General features: G+C 48.0%; 3 protein-coding genes across 3 annotated transcripts in view; 2 read left to right on the top strand and 1 right to left on the bottom strand.

The window, feature by feature from the left end:
- The window catches only part of LOC114766810 (protein brambleberry-like), a 480,412-nt gene that overhangs the window by 11,198 nt on the left and 452,162 nt on the right, over window positions 1–17,052 (top strand). The window lies entirely within an intron of this gene.
- wfdc1 (WAP four-disulfide core domain 1) lies at window positions 523–10,013 on the top strand. The gene is made up of 6 exons (XM_028958094.1): window positions 523–1,375; window positions 6,860–7,055; window positions 7,236–7,319; window positions 7,408–7,548; window positions 9,269–9,331; window positions 9,429–10,013. The coding sequence occupies exons 1-5, from the start codon at window positions 1,259–1,261 to the stop codon at window positions 9,322–9,324; spliced, it is 594 nt and encodes a 197-aa protein (XP_028813927.1). The 5' UTR covers window positions 523–1,258; the 3' UTR covers window positions 9,325–9,331; window positions 9,429–10,013.
- On the bottom strand, window positions 10,304–16,874 carry utp4 (UTP4 small subunit processome component). Its single transcript, XM_028958052.1, has 16 exons — window positions 16,497–16,874; window positions 16,084–16,272; window positions 15,925–16,009; window positions 15,749–15,838; window positions 15,432–15,640; window positions 14,351–14,522; window positions 14,027–14,118; window positions 13,848–13,944; window positions 13,687–13,751; window positions 12,713–12,835; window positions 12,231–12,384; window positions 11,977–12,083; window positions 11,744–11,839; window positions 11,255–11,440; window positions 11,054–11,164; window positions 10,304–10,515 (listed from the first exon to the last, which is right to left on the bottom strand). Exons 1-16 carry the CDS (start codon window positions 16,653–16,655, stop codon window positions 10,399–10,401), a joined length of 2,052 nt encoding a protein of 683 aa, XP_028813885.1. The 5' UTR covers window positions 16,656–16,874; the 3' UTR covers window positions 10,304–10,398.

Raw genomic sequence — 17,052 nt, 5'->3', positions numbered from 1 at the left:
GTTGAAATACAGAGGACACATTTCGTTGTGTCACCCTGTGCTGTGCTGCAGTGTTTTTCACTTTCTACCAGCCACTTTCGTTAAACTGGGAGAATGCGGCAACATTCTGAAAGTGATCTTTACTCAGACACTTCAGAAAGTGTGGAATTTACGGAAAACCGGTCAGGAGAGAACCTGCAACATTGGAACATCAGACTCCTCCTTTTGATGACCTCCAGTCTTCACCTGTGCTGAATTACAGCACACACACACACACACACACACACACACACACACACACACACCAGTCTGGCTGAACGTGTGTTATTCCCAAACAGTTTCCAGGGAAAGAGGAAGCACGTTTTTGCCAGAAATCTGCTGCACACAGGAATTTCTCTCTCTGTCTCGCACTGGCTGCACGTCAGAGACACACACACACACACACACACACACACACCAACCAGCCCTGCGTGTGTTCACAGGAGCACACACCACAAATGCACATAAAACGCATTCAAACGAGGGTGTTTGGTGCAGAGGTGACACAGCTGTCCCTGCAACCAGACGTCCAGTCAGGGCCCAGTGTGTGCCTGACGGGGACACCACAGGGAACCAGGGATAAGTATTTCAGTTCTGGATGGAGAACAGAGGCGGAGCCTGAGCTCGGTGAGGGCCAGGAGATACGGCTCTCTGGGCCGGCTTCTCCGGCGATCGCGTGTCAGAACACACCGGACACTGGAGACATTCCCGGCATGTTTTTCAGGGAAAAAACGACTCCGTTCCGCGCCGCCTAATAGAAAGCTGCTGTGCGGAACGCGTTCCTGCCAAGAGAACCAGGCTGCTGTTCTGCCTCCTCCCTCTCTCCCTCTCCACGGTGAAAACTTCGGAATTCTTCTCGGCCGGGAACAAGTGACAACACACAACACAACACAACACAACACACACGGCCTGGAATACTTCAAACACACTCCACCAGATGTGCATCGGGGGGGACACCGGAGTCTCCCAATTTATCTCCCTTCTCATCTGAGCGCTCTGCTCTCACGCCTCTTCCTTCTCTTCCTCCACCTCCTCCCTCCCTCCTCCTCCCGTCCCGAGCCGACACGTGCTTCCCTCGCTCCAGAGTAACTGATGCAGCTGGTCCTCCGACTCGCTGACTTCTTCTCTCCCTCCCGGGCCTGTCCGCGGGGATCTGGAGGAAGGACGCCGTCCGGACCCGCGCGAGAACCGGTGAGCTGGTGAACGGAAGGATCGGCGAGGAGGGCTGGAGATCGGGACCATGCCGGGCCGCGGCGTCTCCTCAGCGCTGCTGCTGCTGCTGCTCTGCATTCTGCTGCCATCTGGCAGCGCTGCCAACCCCAGACACCGTCTCCACAAGAGGGGACTCAACCAGAAGGTAGGAACAGAGATGTCAAGGTCTGTTGGTGGTGGCCTAGCGGGTAACACACTCGCCTATGAACCAGAAGACCCAGGTTCAAACCCCACTTACTACCATTGTGTCCCCGAGCAAGACACTTAACCCTGAGTGTCTCCCGGGGGGGGACTGTCCCTGTAACTACTGATTGTAAGTCGCTCTGGATGAGGGCGACTGGTAAATGCTGTAAATGAATGAAATGAAGTCTCCAGGGCGCTGGACGACTTGCGTTGTCAGATATCAGATATCTCTAGAGTTCTGTCTAATAGTGCTGTTAATAAGGTTGAAAAAGGGAAAACCCTCATATATGTTTGGTTTATTATATGTAAAGTGAAACATTTTTTATGTTGACAATAATAATGTCCAAATTCTGAACAGTATCTTATACACTTATAAAGCAATCTTATTATTTGCATACAGAGTCTGCAGCCAGTCCATTGCACAGCTGTACAATTGAAGTTAGTTCAGCAAATGAACACACCTATGACCATCATGCACTGTTTTGCTGGCGGTTCTTCTTCACCTGACTGACCAATCAGCATGCAGCTCCTTGTTGCAAAGGTCATTTTAGGGACACGGTCGCAGTTTCTGCTCACGCTCAGTCGGCAGAATGAAAGGGGCCATGTGACATGTCACATACGTGCAGCCCATTGTTGGCGGATTTCTCCGGTTGGCTGGGCAGGATGTAAAGATCGCGTGTGTATGGGACGGGGGACCCTGTGCCTTCCCTCATTAGCTCACTGCAGTGCCTAACACGGTGTGATGGGAACGGTTTTGAAGTTTGAAGTCCTTTCCGCTTGCATTTGTCCCACCGAGTTACCTTTAACCTTCAGCCTCAGCAGGTCTAACAACTGTCAGTCGGCCTGACCGCAAGAGAGCCGTCCGAGCATCTGGCATGGACGGATAAAATGGACCACAGCAGCTCCGCAGCCCACTTTGCTGCCTGTGTGGCCCTCGGCCCCCACACCACTTCTGTCCTGGGCGTCGTTCCCTCTCAATTCCAGATCCCACTGTCCGCAGTCAACATCCTGTACGGGACTTGGCTCGGGCCAGTGGAGCTCTGACAGCTGCCTGGATGAGATTTCCCACAGCTCTATCAGCGTCAGGATCCCCCATCAGACCATCGGGGAGGGGAGTGAAGCAGGCCAGGTCTCCTTCCAAAATGTCACCGGTTTTAATAATAACTGAGGGGCATTTGAGCGGATGAATGGTCGGTGCATGTAAAAAAAAAAACAGAACCACATGGTGCAGTGTGAGGAGCTACCGTGAACGGGACAAAGGGCCGCGGTGATATGGGACATCTATGATTTTACAGCCGAGCAGGAGCCGCGGTTAAACACTGAGGCCCGACGCACAGGACAGAGGAGATGGAAAGCATTTCAAAACAGACACACACACACACACCTGTTTTCCTGTCGTCTGCAGTGTGCGTGTGGGATTCTGGCACGTGCCCAGACATGAGTGTACATGAGGGCATGTCTGAGCGGAAACACACACACACACGCGCGCACATACAACATGTTGTGGCACTACACTCCAGGAAATGGCCGTAACGTAACAAGCTGTGCAGAGGCAGGAGCCACCTGTCCTGTGCTGCGGGTATTTCGCTCTTCTTTCGGGGGAATTCCACCCAAATATTGTCCCAACGCATCTTCAGCATATTCCATTTACATAGATTGCCATCAAATACTATCTACATCTTCAGCGTGCTCCATTTACACGGAGATATGCATTGATACTGCATTCACACCACATCTGTATTGCATCTACACTGCTCTACATCTATAAGGACAAAGTTATAATTTCTCTTCATGACATCAGAATCAGCCCTTAGATGAAAATGTTGCCCAACTGAATCAGTAAAGTTATTTGCACTAAAATTCATTCCATTTTATTTATTGTTAGTGTTTTATATTTTTAAAAAATCATCTTTACCACACTTGTATCTGTCATAGTTTTATAGATGCATTATACCAAGCTTAAATGAAAAACTGTGTGATTAATTAGTTACATTTTTAATCTATTAACTGCCATATGTTGTTATCAGATATATCATTAAAAAAATCCTAGGAAAGCCATTCATTTAGAGTCTTCTCTGTTTTGGAATAGACTTCCACTAGATGTTCAAACAGCTGAGGTACTAAAGATCTTCAAATACAAGCTACGAACCATTCAATTTTGGAAGTTGGGTGTTGAATTATTAAACTAATGGCATTTGTAGATCAGGATCTAGTGAACCAAATGCTTACAATGATTGAGATCTTAAATCACTTATGTTATGTAATTCTGGATAAGAGCGTCTGCCATGTTCTGCCAATGCTCCAGACCTCACCTCAACCCCGAACCTCTGTCAGGTGGGGTTACACCGTCACTGACCCACAGACAGGCCCGGAAATGAAGCTGCCCACCGGCTGACCAGATGTCTGGAGACTTTTTCCAACCATAGAGGTACCAGTGGGTGGTGTTAGGATGGATGGTGTGAAAATGACACAACTCAACACCTATTATAAAGGAAGGAAGATACCATCTCCCCATTACAGGATCACAGACTGGAGAACCTGGACTGAGAGGCACTCAATCCCAGACACTTGATGAAGGCTTTTATCATCGTGTTTAAAGTACAGAGCAGATGTTTACCGTCCCTGCATGGTACAACCCACATAAACAGCTTTACCAACAAACAGCGTACAAGTTCACCGGGTTCTCCGAGGCGAGACGCTAGGCCACCGGAATAATGGATTCCAGGTGGTGGATGAGGGATCGGGTTCAGGCGAGGTCCTGTTGTGGGTGTCTGATGGGTCCTGAACGAGGTGCCACACCCTCAGAAGTTCACAGAGGAGAAAACAACCATGGCGCCATCACTGGCATCACACCATGGAAGTCGAGCAGAGACTCTAAATAAGAACATGAGGAAGTTCTTAGTGAGATGAAGCCATTTAGCCCACCACGCTTTAAAGTTGGCCACATTTTTGCACTATCTGGGGTAAACTATTCCACACTATTGCGGTTTGAAAAGAAATTCTTCTCTTCAGATCTGAAATAAAGTTTCTGACTTTGACCACTGCTTCTTAAGTGTTCGGATGAAGAGCATGTAGACTTGTTGGAAGCCTGCATAGCTGAAGTCATCCCTCTAAGTCCAGGAACGTTTCTTGTAGGTTGTCCTTTTCCAGGAGGAGCGGCATTAAAGATGAGGCCTTACGAGGGAATGATATCATCTTAGCATCACTCCACACACCGGGAGATGAAGCCCAACATCCTCTTGGTCTTTTACACACTGGTGAGATTGAAGGTAGTGACTGGTAGATGGAATAGTGATGCTTTGCACGGGACCATCATTCATGCGTACAAAAAAACACCGATCTACACCAGACCAGAACCTCCCTCTTCCTGGACCGCTGCTTTTCTTCGTTAAAAAACGGGTTTGAGTGGGCAGTGCAGTGCTCAGACTTTCAGGCTCGGATCTGGGTGCCAGCTTCTCTCTCTGCGTAGCACTGGGTGCTTCATTTCTTAGATAGTTTGATTGTTGGAGAGTCTTGTGATTCGGTGGAGCATCTCCAGACAGAGACCCTACTGCCGCGGAGCCCCGTGAACTTGTCCAGCGCTGTACACAGCGTAACAAACATTTGCTTCCATTTTAACGGCTGGTTGAGAGCAGACGCCCCGTAAAGCGGCATGCAGCTCGTACAGTCATTATCCAATTCGCTGGAAACGTGTGACAAGCATGTAGAAAAGCAGCCTGCATTTCATTCATTTCCGGACATGCAAAGATGTGGACTGAACATGTGGACTGAACGTGGCCAACAGGAAAAACACAATTACGTTAATTAAACAAGGAGGCTGCTTTTCAAAGGCAATAAAGGAGAAGCAATGTATTCTCATATCATGAAAATAAGTATTAATAGGCATGAATGGAATTTCTCTAATACAACATCACTCTGTAGATTTAGATAAAATATCTGATTATGACTTAGAAAAAAAAAACTGTACATTATGCATCAATATGTGTATTGCTCGCAATTTGAATATTTAGATTATTATAATCTGACATATTTCTAAGTCCTCATGATATTTATTACAGTATAACATACAGGAAAAAAGCAACGGTCCAGCTTCAGTGGTGCTGCATGAGGCCCCACTTAATCTTATAAAGCACAATAAAAAATGAATCATAAGAAAAGCCATAATAACCCGTCTTCCTAATTCATGCAGATCCACTGAACTGGCCTGCTTTGTACTGCAGACAAGCACAAGAGAGAGAACACACACACACACACACACACACAGCATCTCTTTCTCACTTTCCCTTTCTGGGGTTATAAAGAAGCATGATAGAGCGTTTCTGAACACTAGGCCCTTTATCCCAGAGCAATGGTGCACACATTCGCAGTGATAGTGTTACTACATTTCTCACCTCGTTTCCATGGAAACACCTTTTTTCGGTTGGGTAAGGGTTCATGTGGACCGTGGCATGCTGAGCTGGAAATGAAAGTTGTGGCCTTGCCATGGATCTGATTGTGGGTGTTTGAAGTGCACATGAGAGGAAACTGGTGGGAAACTGGTAAATGGTGGCATAATAAATAATAAAACTATCTCTCTGCAAGTATAATGTTTAAGTTAAACATCAAGGAAAGGACACATAAAAAGATTCACAACATTTAGGGTGGTAGTAGCCTAGTGGGTAACACACTCGCCTATGAACCAGAAGACCCAGGTTCAAATCCCACTTAATACCATTGTGTCTCTGAGCAAGACACTTAACCCTGAGTGTCTCCAGGGAGACTGTCCCTGTATCTACTGATTGTAAGTCGCTCTGGATAAGGGTGTCTGATAAATGCTGTAAATGTAAATGACACGTTTGGATACCCCGCCATCTAGTGGTCAAGGTGGAAACAAAACAGAGGACGGATAACCTTAAAGGACCCCTGACATGAAAATGTGACTTTGTGAGATGATTCATCATTAATACGAGTTCCCCGAGCCTGTCTATGGTCCTGCAGTGGCTTGAAATGGCGATACGTGTAAAGAATGATTTGGCCATTCTGCTTCGCCATTCAGACAGTCGGATCTGGATTTTTTTTTGCAGGCCTCTCTCCTGCACATTAGCATTTAAAGCTACAGACACCGAAACGGCGCATCCTGGGGAAATCTCACTATGGGACTGGATCAAAATTCTGAAATATAATAGCTAGAACTGCTCGGGATTTTAATATACGGTATTTATTTTGCCAGTATTGGAGCCAGTAACTTTCCTAAAAAAATGCAGAGCAATTGTGCAGCATTAGAAGCCAAAATCAGATGAACGTCATAGTCTGGGCCCAAAATGTGATCAGATGGATGTAAATGTTGGAGGGGTTAAATGTTTGAATGTCCGTGAATTACCGTGGTGGAAAAGAGGCAAGTCCGACGGACGAGTGAAATGAGGAAGGTGTGGCCGGTGATATACTGTGCACCATGGTGTGTCTGCAGGACTATGAGTACCCCAGCCAGTCCCAGTCCACTCAGCACCAGAAGAGTGACCGGTGTCCCCCGCCGCCGCAGATGCTGCCCGAGCGGGCGTGCGAGGTGCCCGGCTGTCGCTCTGACTCTGAATGTGAGCGACACAAACGCTGCTGCTACAACGGCTGCATCTACGCCTGCCTGGAGTCGGTACAACCTCCTCCAGGTGAGCCAGGTCTCACACACACACCCCACCTACTACCATTGTGTCCCTGAGCAAGACACTTAACCCTGAGTGTCCCCAGGGGGACTGTCCCCTGTAACTACTCCTTGTAAGTCGCTCTGGATAAGGGCGTCTGGTAAATACCATAAATGTACACGAATTGCTGTCTTTTGTGCTTCTCAGTGCTGGACTGGCTGGTTCAGCCCAAGCCCCGGTGGTTGGGTGGGAACGGGTGGCTGCTGGATGGACCAGAGGAAGTTCTGCAGGGTCAGTGAAGAGTGGCACGGCCTGCATTGGGCAGCTGTGCGAATGTCCCGGTTTTCACGTCGCTGTGGCTTTTTCTTGTGTGTGCCAGCCGAAGCCTGCAGCACCACCGAGGACGGCGACGAGCCTCTCCACTGTCCCACGGGATACGAGTGTCACATCATCAACCCCGGCAACCCGGCGGCTGGAGTCCCCAACCGGGGCCAGTGCATCAAGCAGCGCAGCAACTCAGGTCGGTCGGCCGGCCACGCCCCTCCCCCGCCACAAGCCCCACCCTCCTCCATCATACAGACACGCCCACACACGTCGCGTTTCAAGAAGGACCGTTTCGGACCTAAGGGCGCCTTCACACCTCAGTGCGTTCGCTTTGGTCCGAATCAGTCCGTGAGTTTGTAACATCGTATCGTTTCCCTCCTGGTTCGGTTTCCTTTCACGCAGCGGAAAATCCGAGCGAACCAAACCGCGTGGCATCAAATCACGCGAGAACTTCCTCTCTCCTGATTGGTCAGATGTACCGCCGCGGGAACAACGAAAGTAAATACCGAAAGTAAAAATCGTGCCGTTTTGGTTCGGCACCTGTTTTCGAATCTCACTAAAGCCCGTGAAATCGCGCTAAAACATTCCTTTTTTGTGCTTTTTGTCCAGTTTGCCCCTTCAACAAAATGGCGCCTAGTTTGTGTGAAAATGATTTATATAAAGTATAAAAGTGATTGTCACATGTGATACACAGCAGCACAGCACACGGTGCACACAGTGAAATTTGTCCTCTGCATTTAACCCATCACCCTGTGTGAGCAGTGGGCAGCCATGACAGGCGCCCGGGGAGCAGTGTGTGGGGACGTTGCTTTGCTCAGTGACACCTCAGTGGCACCTTGGTGGCTCAGGATTCGAACCGGCAACCTTCTGATTACGGGGCCGCTTCCTTAACCATTAGGCCACCACTGCCCCTTTATCAGATGCCCTTATCCAGAGCAACTTACAATCAGTAGTTATGGGACAGTCCCCCCCTGGAGACACTCAGGGTTAAGTCTCTTTCTCAGGGACACAATGGAAGTAAGTGGGATTTGAACCTGGGTCTTTGGTTCATAGGCGAGTGTGTTACCCACTAGGCTACTACCACCCTGTGGTAGGGTGGTGCTACTCCATGTTTGGCTTTGTAGGCCAGCATCAGTATTTTGAATCTGCCAGTGGAGGGATCTCCCTGTGGTAGTAGCCTACAAGTAATACAGAATGCCACAGTACGAATGATCTTCAACCTTCCCAAATTCTCCCACACCACCCCACTGCTACGTTCCCTCCACTGGCAGATTCAAAATACTGATGCTGGCCTACAAAGCCAAACATGGAGTAGCACCATCCTACCTCACAGTCCTTATTACACCTCGCACTGCACCTCGTATATACTCCGAGCCTCCAGTACTGCTCGCCTGGTCCCTCCATCTCTGAAGGTAAAAGGAAGACGCTCATCTAGACTCTTCTTCGTCTTTGCCCCTTGTGGTGGAATTAACTTCCCCTCGAGGTCAGAACAGCTCAGTCACTGAGCAGCATCTCAAGACCATCCTCTTTAGATGATATTTAAATGAACTTTTAACCTTCTTATTGTCTGACTTATGTATAGAAACTACAACATAGTGAATAAAAAGATTGTATTCATAGTTGGGGCCAGAATTGATCACTTCATTGATGGTAACATGGAAGCACGTTGTAAGTCGCTCTGGACAAGGGCCTTAAATGTAAATGTGTAAAACCTGGGTCTTCTGGTTCATAGGCGAGTGTGTTACCCACTAGGCTACTACCAGCCTGACACATGATGTCACAGTACAAAAGAGTCTAGAAACTATGAACATGGATAAGATAAAACAACCTCGAATCCAAATCTAGGCCTTGTTTTCAGTTCTACCAGGTAGCTACTAGATTGCTTGTTTTAAAAATGGACTTTTTCTTTCTAACAGGCAGCAGCTCCAGTAACGCAGTCGGATACGAAAAACACCACAAACACCTGGGCTGAGAAGGAGGTGTGAGATCGTGGTGATAATAAAAACCTACATGCAATCGAATACAAATAAAAGTTGGACAAATTCCCATTCCTTCTGTCCCTTGCTCCTCCTCCAGGTCATCTTACCAGGCTGACCTCCTCCAGCACAACCCTACTCAGACTCATCATGGTGCTCATCCAGAAAACAGTTTACATTTCCTACCTCCTACTCACCAAATCAGAGCCTGGGGGGGCTCAGACACCCCAGCAGGGGACCGGTGTCAGACACGAGGCTCTAGTTCAACTGGAAAAAGACAGGGAATTCTCCCAATGAGCTTTCTGACCTTCTGCAAGTCTTTAAACAGACGCGCACACACACGGTCGTCTCCGCAGGAAACAAGGACCATGTGGCTCTCTGTCAGCCCATCACACCCCCACAGTGAACCTTTTCCCACTCAAACAGGGGGTTCTGGGAAGTGTCACCTCCGCCGGTCCCAGGCAAGGTGGAGGAGGACGGTCATTAATACAAACCAGACACCTCCACACAGGTTCCCTCTTCAGCACTGACTGCAGGTTATTACAGATTACGGCCTGAAAACTGCACTTCTGAGTAATAAGCTTACGCCTCGTGTGACCTCACCCGCCTCTTTACAGCTCCGATGCATCAAGCCTCGCTGCTCTTCACATCACCACACCAACTACATATATAAAAATATGAAATTACAGCCGTTAAACCAATTACATTTATAGAAAATATGAAAATGTGTTTTTTTCCCCTGTATGGAAGAGGGATAATAAACCTTAAGATTATAAAACAGAGTTGAGGTTTTTTTTTTTGTTATACTTTATTAATCCTGAAGGAAATTGCTTCTCTGTATTTAACCATCACCCTTGGTGAGCAGTGGGCAGCCATGACAGGCGCCCGGGGACCAGTGTGTGGGGACGGTGCTTTGCACAGTGGCACCTTAATTACATCCAGCACAGCAACAACAACCAAAAATCCAACAAGAAATATGGTAAATACTTTATTAATGTGTTAAACAAAAACATTACAAAGCTCACTCTCTCTCACACACACACACACACACACCCACACACACACACACTTTATGTGGCGAACTTCTTCTGTCTGACCGGAGCAGGGAGGTTAGTGGTGATGTCCAGCAGGGGGCGCTCCACCACAACCAGAGACTGGTTCTCCAGCATGTCGACACACAGCAGGGGCTGAGACAGACAGACAGACAGACAGACAGATGAAGGCCACCGCTGCACAACTTTCGGTACAGAGGAGCAAGTCGTACTGTAAAGGACCACAACTGTATGTTGTTTAAATAATAAAATGTATTCATGCGTGTTTCTGTTTTGTGCAGTGTGCTCGCTTGTGTATTTGCATCCGTGTGGTATTGTATTTGCTCATGATTCAGTTATGCTGCTTTCAACTATACGGAAGAGATGATCATTGTGTTGTACATTCCTTTGTGAGCGAAGTGAGGTTTTAATATGTTAATTACTCATCATTTCTATTTATGGAGAAAAAATCAAGTCTGTGCATATGAATGTAGTTTCCACGTGCTGTAAAGTATAAAGACGAAAGGGATTCTCCTGAAAGACAGTCAAGGCTCACTTTGGGCTGCTACACATACTAAAACGTAGCATGTGAGGTTGTTTACAATATTTACCACACATTTTTTTCTTACAATAACACTGACAGAGCACGAAATGAAAGTGCAAGATGAAATACCGTTTCTTTCTTTCCGCTCACCTGGTAGAGTTTACACTCTTTGAAGGCGTGGCTGTGTTTGAGCCTCTCGGCCTCCGGGAGGCTCTTCAGGGTCAGCTGGTTATGGAACTGGGACTTACGGTCTGGAAGAGGCTGACAAACATGCGCCCGACGGGCAGGTCCATTACACGGATCCGCACGGAACGGAGCAGAACCGAACCACATAAGAGAACCGGGCCTTACCAAGCTCTGGTCGATGATGCAGAACATGTAGGAGTCATGGAGGATGACATGGTTGGGGTTTTGAGGGTTAAAAGTCACATTGATGACTGGCGTGTCCCTTTCAAGCCAAACGTGATGAAGCCCCTCCTTCTGAACCCTCCTGCTCCAATCAGTGTACTGCATCTGCTCGATGGAGAACTCAAAAATCTGCAGATCAGAGTTGATCACGGTGAAATTGTTAATGTAGAGTGCGTTGTGCATCTAACCACTGTACAATGCAGAAGAGAGTCACTGATAAATTACAACAAAGGGGCTCATATAGTCACAGAAAATTTCTCTATTCTGTACACGTTACTGATAAAATACACATTTTCAGATCTTTTTCTGGAGTTTTTTTTTTTTCCACACCAATGATAGAATGACACTGAAAAGTATGAGGAAGCATTGATTAAAAAATGAAATGAAATCAATGCTCAAGCTGTTATTGGAGTTGATGTGAACTGTGCTCACCTGATGATCAGCGTGCACAATGACCAGATTGTTTGTCTCTGGGTGGATCCCCATGGCGCTGACCCCTGACCTATACACCGGCACGGTGCAGTGAGCCTGAAACACAGCAGCTCATGATAAAGCCCTAAAAACGATAAAGCCCTAAAAACGAAATAAACTGAACTAGAACGCAGTAAAATGTGTCAACGGACCACAGAAAATATCAAATATGCAGATTTTATACACAAATTCACCTTGAGTTTGTGCATGTTGTAAATGTGGATCTCACTGTTGCTGTTGGCTGAGGCCAGAAACTTCCCATCACTGCTGACCGCCAGCAACCGGACTGGATGAGTGGAACCTGTCAAGCAGGAGATAGGGAACCAAAAATTTCATGATGAGAGAGACATTTCCTGTGATTCATTTCCAAATGGCTCCACACATGAGCTAAAGATGCATTTAATTGTTATTTTGTCCATCATTCCATTAGTTGGTCAGGGTCTCTCACCAGACTTCGGCTTTAGACTGTGCTCGAACTTGCAGCCAGCGGAGGTGAGGGCGACAACATGCACCGCAGAAGAGGTGGTGCCGTAGAGGTGGGAGGAGTCTGGGGAGAAGCATAGCTGGTGGGCGTGTCGCAGGACCTTCGGCAGTTTAGGCACCTGAGACAGAACACAACCGGAATAAAGTGGTCAGCTGACCGCCAGTGGACCTTACGGAACTTTACCTTCTAACTCCATGGCGGCGTGTCAAACTTGCGGCCAGAGCGAGATCACGGCATACAGATCCACGATTATGGGCTGCCGTCATGAAATGCAGACAAAACATGCAAACTACAGATCCCAGAATGCAGTGCTTCACGCGGTCTTTAAACTGCAGCTGTAAACTGCAAATCTGTACAGGCATTTTTTTACCCGCTAGGCTACGTTCAGGAAAATGGAATTGTGCAACCCTGAGCAGAACTGACGAAGGACCAGCAGAGCGCCTCACCTTGGTGATGCTGACGTTTTTGTTGTCGCGCTGCAGCCTGTAGAGGCGGATGCCGGACGTGGTGGAGTAGGCTATCCACTCGCCACACGGCGCCACAGCGCTGCAGCAGACATGATCTTCACCCTGCAGGCCGAGTCGCACAGGAAACAGGCACATCAGATGGACAGAGGGGCATGTCTTAAGCCATCTGCCGATCTAATGGCTCCCCTGCACGTGCTGGTCTCGGGATTTAGGAACATTTCATTGGTGCTCGAGATGCAGTCGGGAAGGATGATGGAATGATGGCTGAACCAATCAAAAGCCAGATGAGCCAGATCTGACAGAGTTTAAAAGACTCCTATTTTGAAAACGTGACTTTGTGAGATGCTTTATCATTAATACGAGTTCCCCGAGCCTGTCTATGGTCTTGCAGTGACTAGAAATGGCGATAGGTGTAGAGAGAGAGCGTTGGTCATTCTGCTTCATCGTCAAGAGGGCGGCAGCTCAGACAGCCGGAGCTGGAATTTGTCCTCTTACGTCGTCATAAGGGGAAAGGTTACCTCCCGTTTCTCATGCTTTTTCCGCCCACAGAGATCCAGTGGGTTAATCAGATTTTTTTCTGGAAAAACGGCAACACGACCTCCTGTCTGTACCAAACATTGTGGTTTGTGGATGGTGTTGATGACGCTCAACTTCTGTAGGCCGCTCTCCTCCTCATTTACATTTAAAGCTACAGACATCGGAACGGCACATCCTGGGAAATCTCATTGTGGGACTGGACCAAAGTGGCTGTAATTCTGCACCACGGCTGAATATCAGGAAGAAGCTTCAGATACAGTATTAGTGGACAAATTAGTGGACCAAAAAAAAAAAAAAAAAGTCAGGGGGCCTTTAAAATTGAAAAGCAGAATATTACAACATAATTCAGAAGGCTCCTACATCCTGAAAACCACCATGCAGATCTCAGTTCTCTGAAATGCCTGAAGCCCACCCACCTTAATCTTCAGGTGCAGAAGCTTCTCTGGGTTCCGACTCACAGGTAAAATGCAGCCTGGTGGCCCTGAAGAGGAGGAGGAGGAGGAGGAGAAAAGTCAGGATAGATCCACAGTGAACAGGTAACGCCCGTGCTGGGCTGCCCCGTCCCAGCGTCCCTCACCGTGCCCTTCAGTGTCCCCCAGCCTCCACAGCTCCAGGTGAGTTGGGTACTGAAACAGCAGCAGGCCGGCCTTCTTAGCACAGGACACCAGACTCCGCTGCACAGGAACACAGGGGAACGTCACAAAATCGAGAATGTCAAAGAACGTCGCACAGAGAGAACCTCCAAACAGAACTCACTTGCGGAAACAAGATCTTCAGCAGGGACGAGTCTCTGGATTTAAAGTCCAGTTTGTCCAGAAGAGGCCTCACCACCAGCTGTGTGTCCATACCTGAGGCACAAGAGGGACTTTAGAGCCAGCAAGGCCTCCAGAAAACACAGTAAATCGTTTCATTCAGTCAGGATAACCACCTTCAAATAGTCCTTTAAGGCTTTACAGTAGGTTTTGGGGACACAGCATCACGAATACCGTACAATATATGCATACTGTCATTATGAACATGTATGTGGTCATCAACGTGAACAAGGACAGCTCTCAAGTTTAGATGTAGACACACAATTACCTCCGGATATGATGACCGTATCTGCCTCCGCCAAAGCAATCACGTCGTGAGTGTGGTTCTTGAAGGTTCTGGTTCTGACCCACTCCTTTTCCTCCTGGCCCAGTACTACGTCTAGGAGCTGGAACTGGACGACAGTCCCTTCTGAGGTTCCCGCAAACAGACTGGTCTCATCCTGAAAATTTTATTCGGTGTTATCTTCATCAAGCCACTGCCAGCTCTGTCCTGCATTCTGATTGGTTGAGATGACGCAACATTCCACCTTATTACACTGTTTATTGATCAAGGGGAGGTAGTAGCCTAGTGAGCCAGATGACCCAAAAATCACAGGTTCAAAGCCCACTTACTGCCATTGTGTCCCTGAACAAGACATTTAAAGGTCCCCTATCATGAATATTTCATTTTGTGAGATTATTTAACATTAATACGAGTTTCCCGAGCCTGTCTATGGTCCTGCAGTGGCTAGAAATGGCGATAGGTGTAAAGAGTGTTTTGGTCATTCTGCTTCGCCGTTTACAGAGTGGCAGCTCAGACGGTCGGATCTGGAATTTGTCCACTTATGATGTCATAAGGGGAAAGGTTACCTCCCATTTCTCATGCTTTTTCCACCCAGTGAATTTCACATCCCTCCCCTAAAACCTTATCTCCTCTGATCATCATGGCTGTCAAACGTGCGAAGCATTGCAGTCGCTCGGTGTTTGGATGTAAAAATGAGCACAAATGTTTTTTTTTTTTTGTTAGTTCAGTCATGCGAGACTCTGAAGAACCAGAGGGACAATTTTATTTTTTCTAGAAAAAACACAGACAGGACTTCCTGTCTGCGGCAAACATTGTAGTTGGTGAACGGTGATGATCACGTAATTTCCTCCTCGTCCCGCCTCTCTCTACGTCATTAGCATTTAAAGCTACAGACACCGCAACGTGCGTCCTGTGAAATCTCATTGCGTGATCAGATCAAAGTGGCTGTACCTCTGCATGCTGAAATTCTGTGGCTGAATTTCCTAAAGATACAGTACTGGGGTGTCTCCAGGGAGACTGTCCCTGTAACTACTGATTGTGAGTGTAATGTCATGTGAGCACTCACCTGAGAGACAGACAGCGTCAGCACATCCCACTCGGTCACCTGGTGGTTTTTGATGAGGGTGCCAGTGTTCACGTCCCACATCTTCACCTTCCCGGCCGAGTCACCACTGACGATGATGTCTGACAGGAAGAGGACGCTCCAGACCACGCACTCCTGGCTCTGTTGCATGCGCGACCCTCGCTCCACCAGCAGCCTCTGCACCGCATTACCTGATCAGGGTTTAAATTGCGCGTCATTAAACCACATGCAGACAATCCAAAAATGCAACCTCCATCACGACTTCGTATTTGATGGCATTCCAACAGACCGCAACTCACCGCTGTCCAGGTCAAACACTTTAATCATGTCAATCATGCCAGCAGCAATCTTAGTGCCCGACGAATGCCAAGCAAGGGAAATAATACGACCTGGAATAAGAAATATATAAGAAAACAACATTCATGATAACACTCAAAAAAAGAAACAGATTTGATCCCTTTTAGTCAGAGCTCACCTTTCTGCCCGCCCATATTCCTCTCAAACCGGATCTGGTCTTCCAGAATTTCAAAAAGCTTCACCGTGCCGTCCTCACACCCAGCCTGAGGAACAACAGAAGAACTTTAAACTGACGCGGACGATGCAGGACCCGGATTTCACACCAACACACACCTACCGCTAAGTGTGTCCCTTGTGGATTGCAGACGATGGACCAAATCGGGCCGCCGTAAGCATCCTGGCTGAACTTGAGACGAAGGTTGTCCAGGTCGAACTCTGCAATCTCCCCACTGAGTCCAGCGCCGAAGAGCCGCTTTCCCACCCAGCAAAGGGCTTGGATTGACCGCTGCTGTCTCCCTGGGACAACCTGGACATAAAAACATTTACAGCATTTACCAGACGCCCTTATCCAGAGCGACTTATAGTCAGTAGTTACAGGGACAGTCCCCCCCTGGAGACACTCAGGGTTAAGTGTCTTGCTCAGGGACACGATGGAAGTACTTTACTTTACATTTACTTGGCAGACGATCTATTAACTAGAGTATATATTATATACTCTATACTCTAGTTATACTCCGAAAAGCGGCCTACCTTCTCCTGGAAGAAGTGGTCCGTGCGACTATACAGCTCCACGGAGCCGTCCGTCCTGGCCACGGCCAGCCGCTCCGTGCGCCGATTGAACGCCATGGCGCAGATCCCGCTGGGCATGTAGTGGAAGAAGCGGACGCGGTGCACCGTGAATTCTCCCATGGCTCCCGTCTGCGCGAAACAACGGCCAGACAAACCCGGCGCTAGCCGTGCAGCTCAGCCACGCCAATCTTCGCAACAAATCGCTGGTTTTAACGCGGCGTCACGTCACAAGCTACTCGGCTCGGCGGATCGCCATCTACTTTTGTAAAATAATAACCTTTTACTAAATGCTCGTAGAAAAACACGGACCCACGTTGATCCGCAGAGGACCACGTTGGTTACCTTTCGCCCGGAACTGAATCGTGTCTAGCGCGTCAACACACAGACGTAAACACTAGACGTCGCGTCTATGGGAGCAAATGCGTCGACAGAGCCGCCATCTTGGGAGTGGCTGCTGCTCCTTTTAAATGAATGGAAGTCTATCAGGGCCAAGGTGGAAAAAAAAAATTAACGAGCC

The sequence above is a fragment of the Denticeps clupeoides genome, chromosome 17, assembly GCF_900700375.1.
Source record: "Denticeps clupeoides chromosome 17, fDenClu1.1, whole genome shotgun sequence".
In the NCBI taxonomy this organism is placed as follows: domain Eukaryota; kingdom Metazoa; phylum Chordata; class Actinopteri; order Clupeiformes; family Denticipitidae; genus Denticeps; species Denticeps clupeoides.
Note: the sequence above shows the minus strand (reverse complement) of the source record. Positions and strands in the feature narration are given on the sequence as shown.

What these genes read in the sequence shown, in the direction of transcription:
- wfdc1 (XM_028958094.1), top strand. Translation starts at nt 1,259, where the DNA reads ATGCCGGGCCGCGGCGTCTCCTCAGCGCTGCTGCTGCTGCTGCTCTGC. An exon ending in GTCGGTACAACCTCCTCCAG is followed by an intron (nt 7,056 to 7,235) that starts GTGAGCCAGGTC and finishes TGTGCTTCTCAG; the next exon opens with TGCTGGACTGGCTGGTTCAG. An exon ending in CAAGCAGCGCAGCAACTCAG is followed by an intron (nt 7,549 to 9,268) that starts GTCGGTCGGCCG and finishes TCTTTCTAACAG; the next exon opens with GCAGCAGCTCCAGTAACGCA.
- utp4 (XM_028958052.1), bottom strand. Translation starts at nt 16,655, where the DNA reads ATGGGAGAATTCACGGTGCACCGCGTCCGCTTCTTCCACTACATGCCC. An exon ending in TGACGCTGTCTGTCTCTCAG is followed by an intron (nt 14,523 to 15,431) that starts GTGAGTGCTCAC and finishes TAAAATTTTCAG; the next exon opens with GATGAGACCAGTCTGTTTGC. An exon ending in TACGGTCATCATATCCGGAG is followed by an intron (nt 14,119 to 14,350) that starts GTAATTGTGTGT and finishes CTTGTGCCTCAG; the next exon opens with GTATGGACACACAGCTGGTG.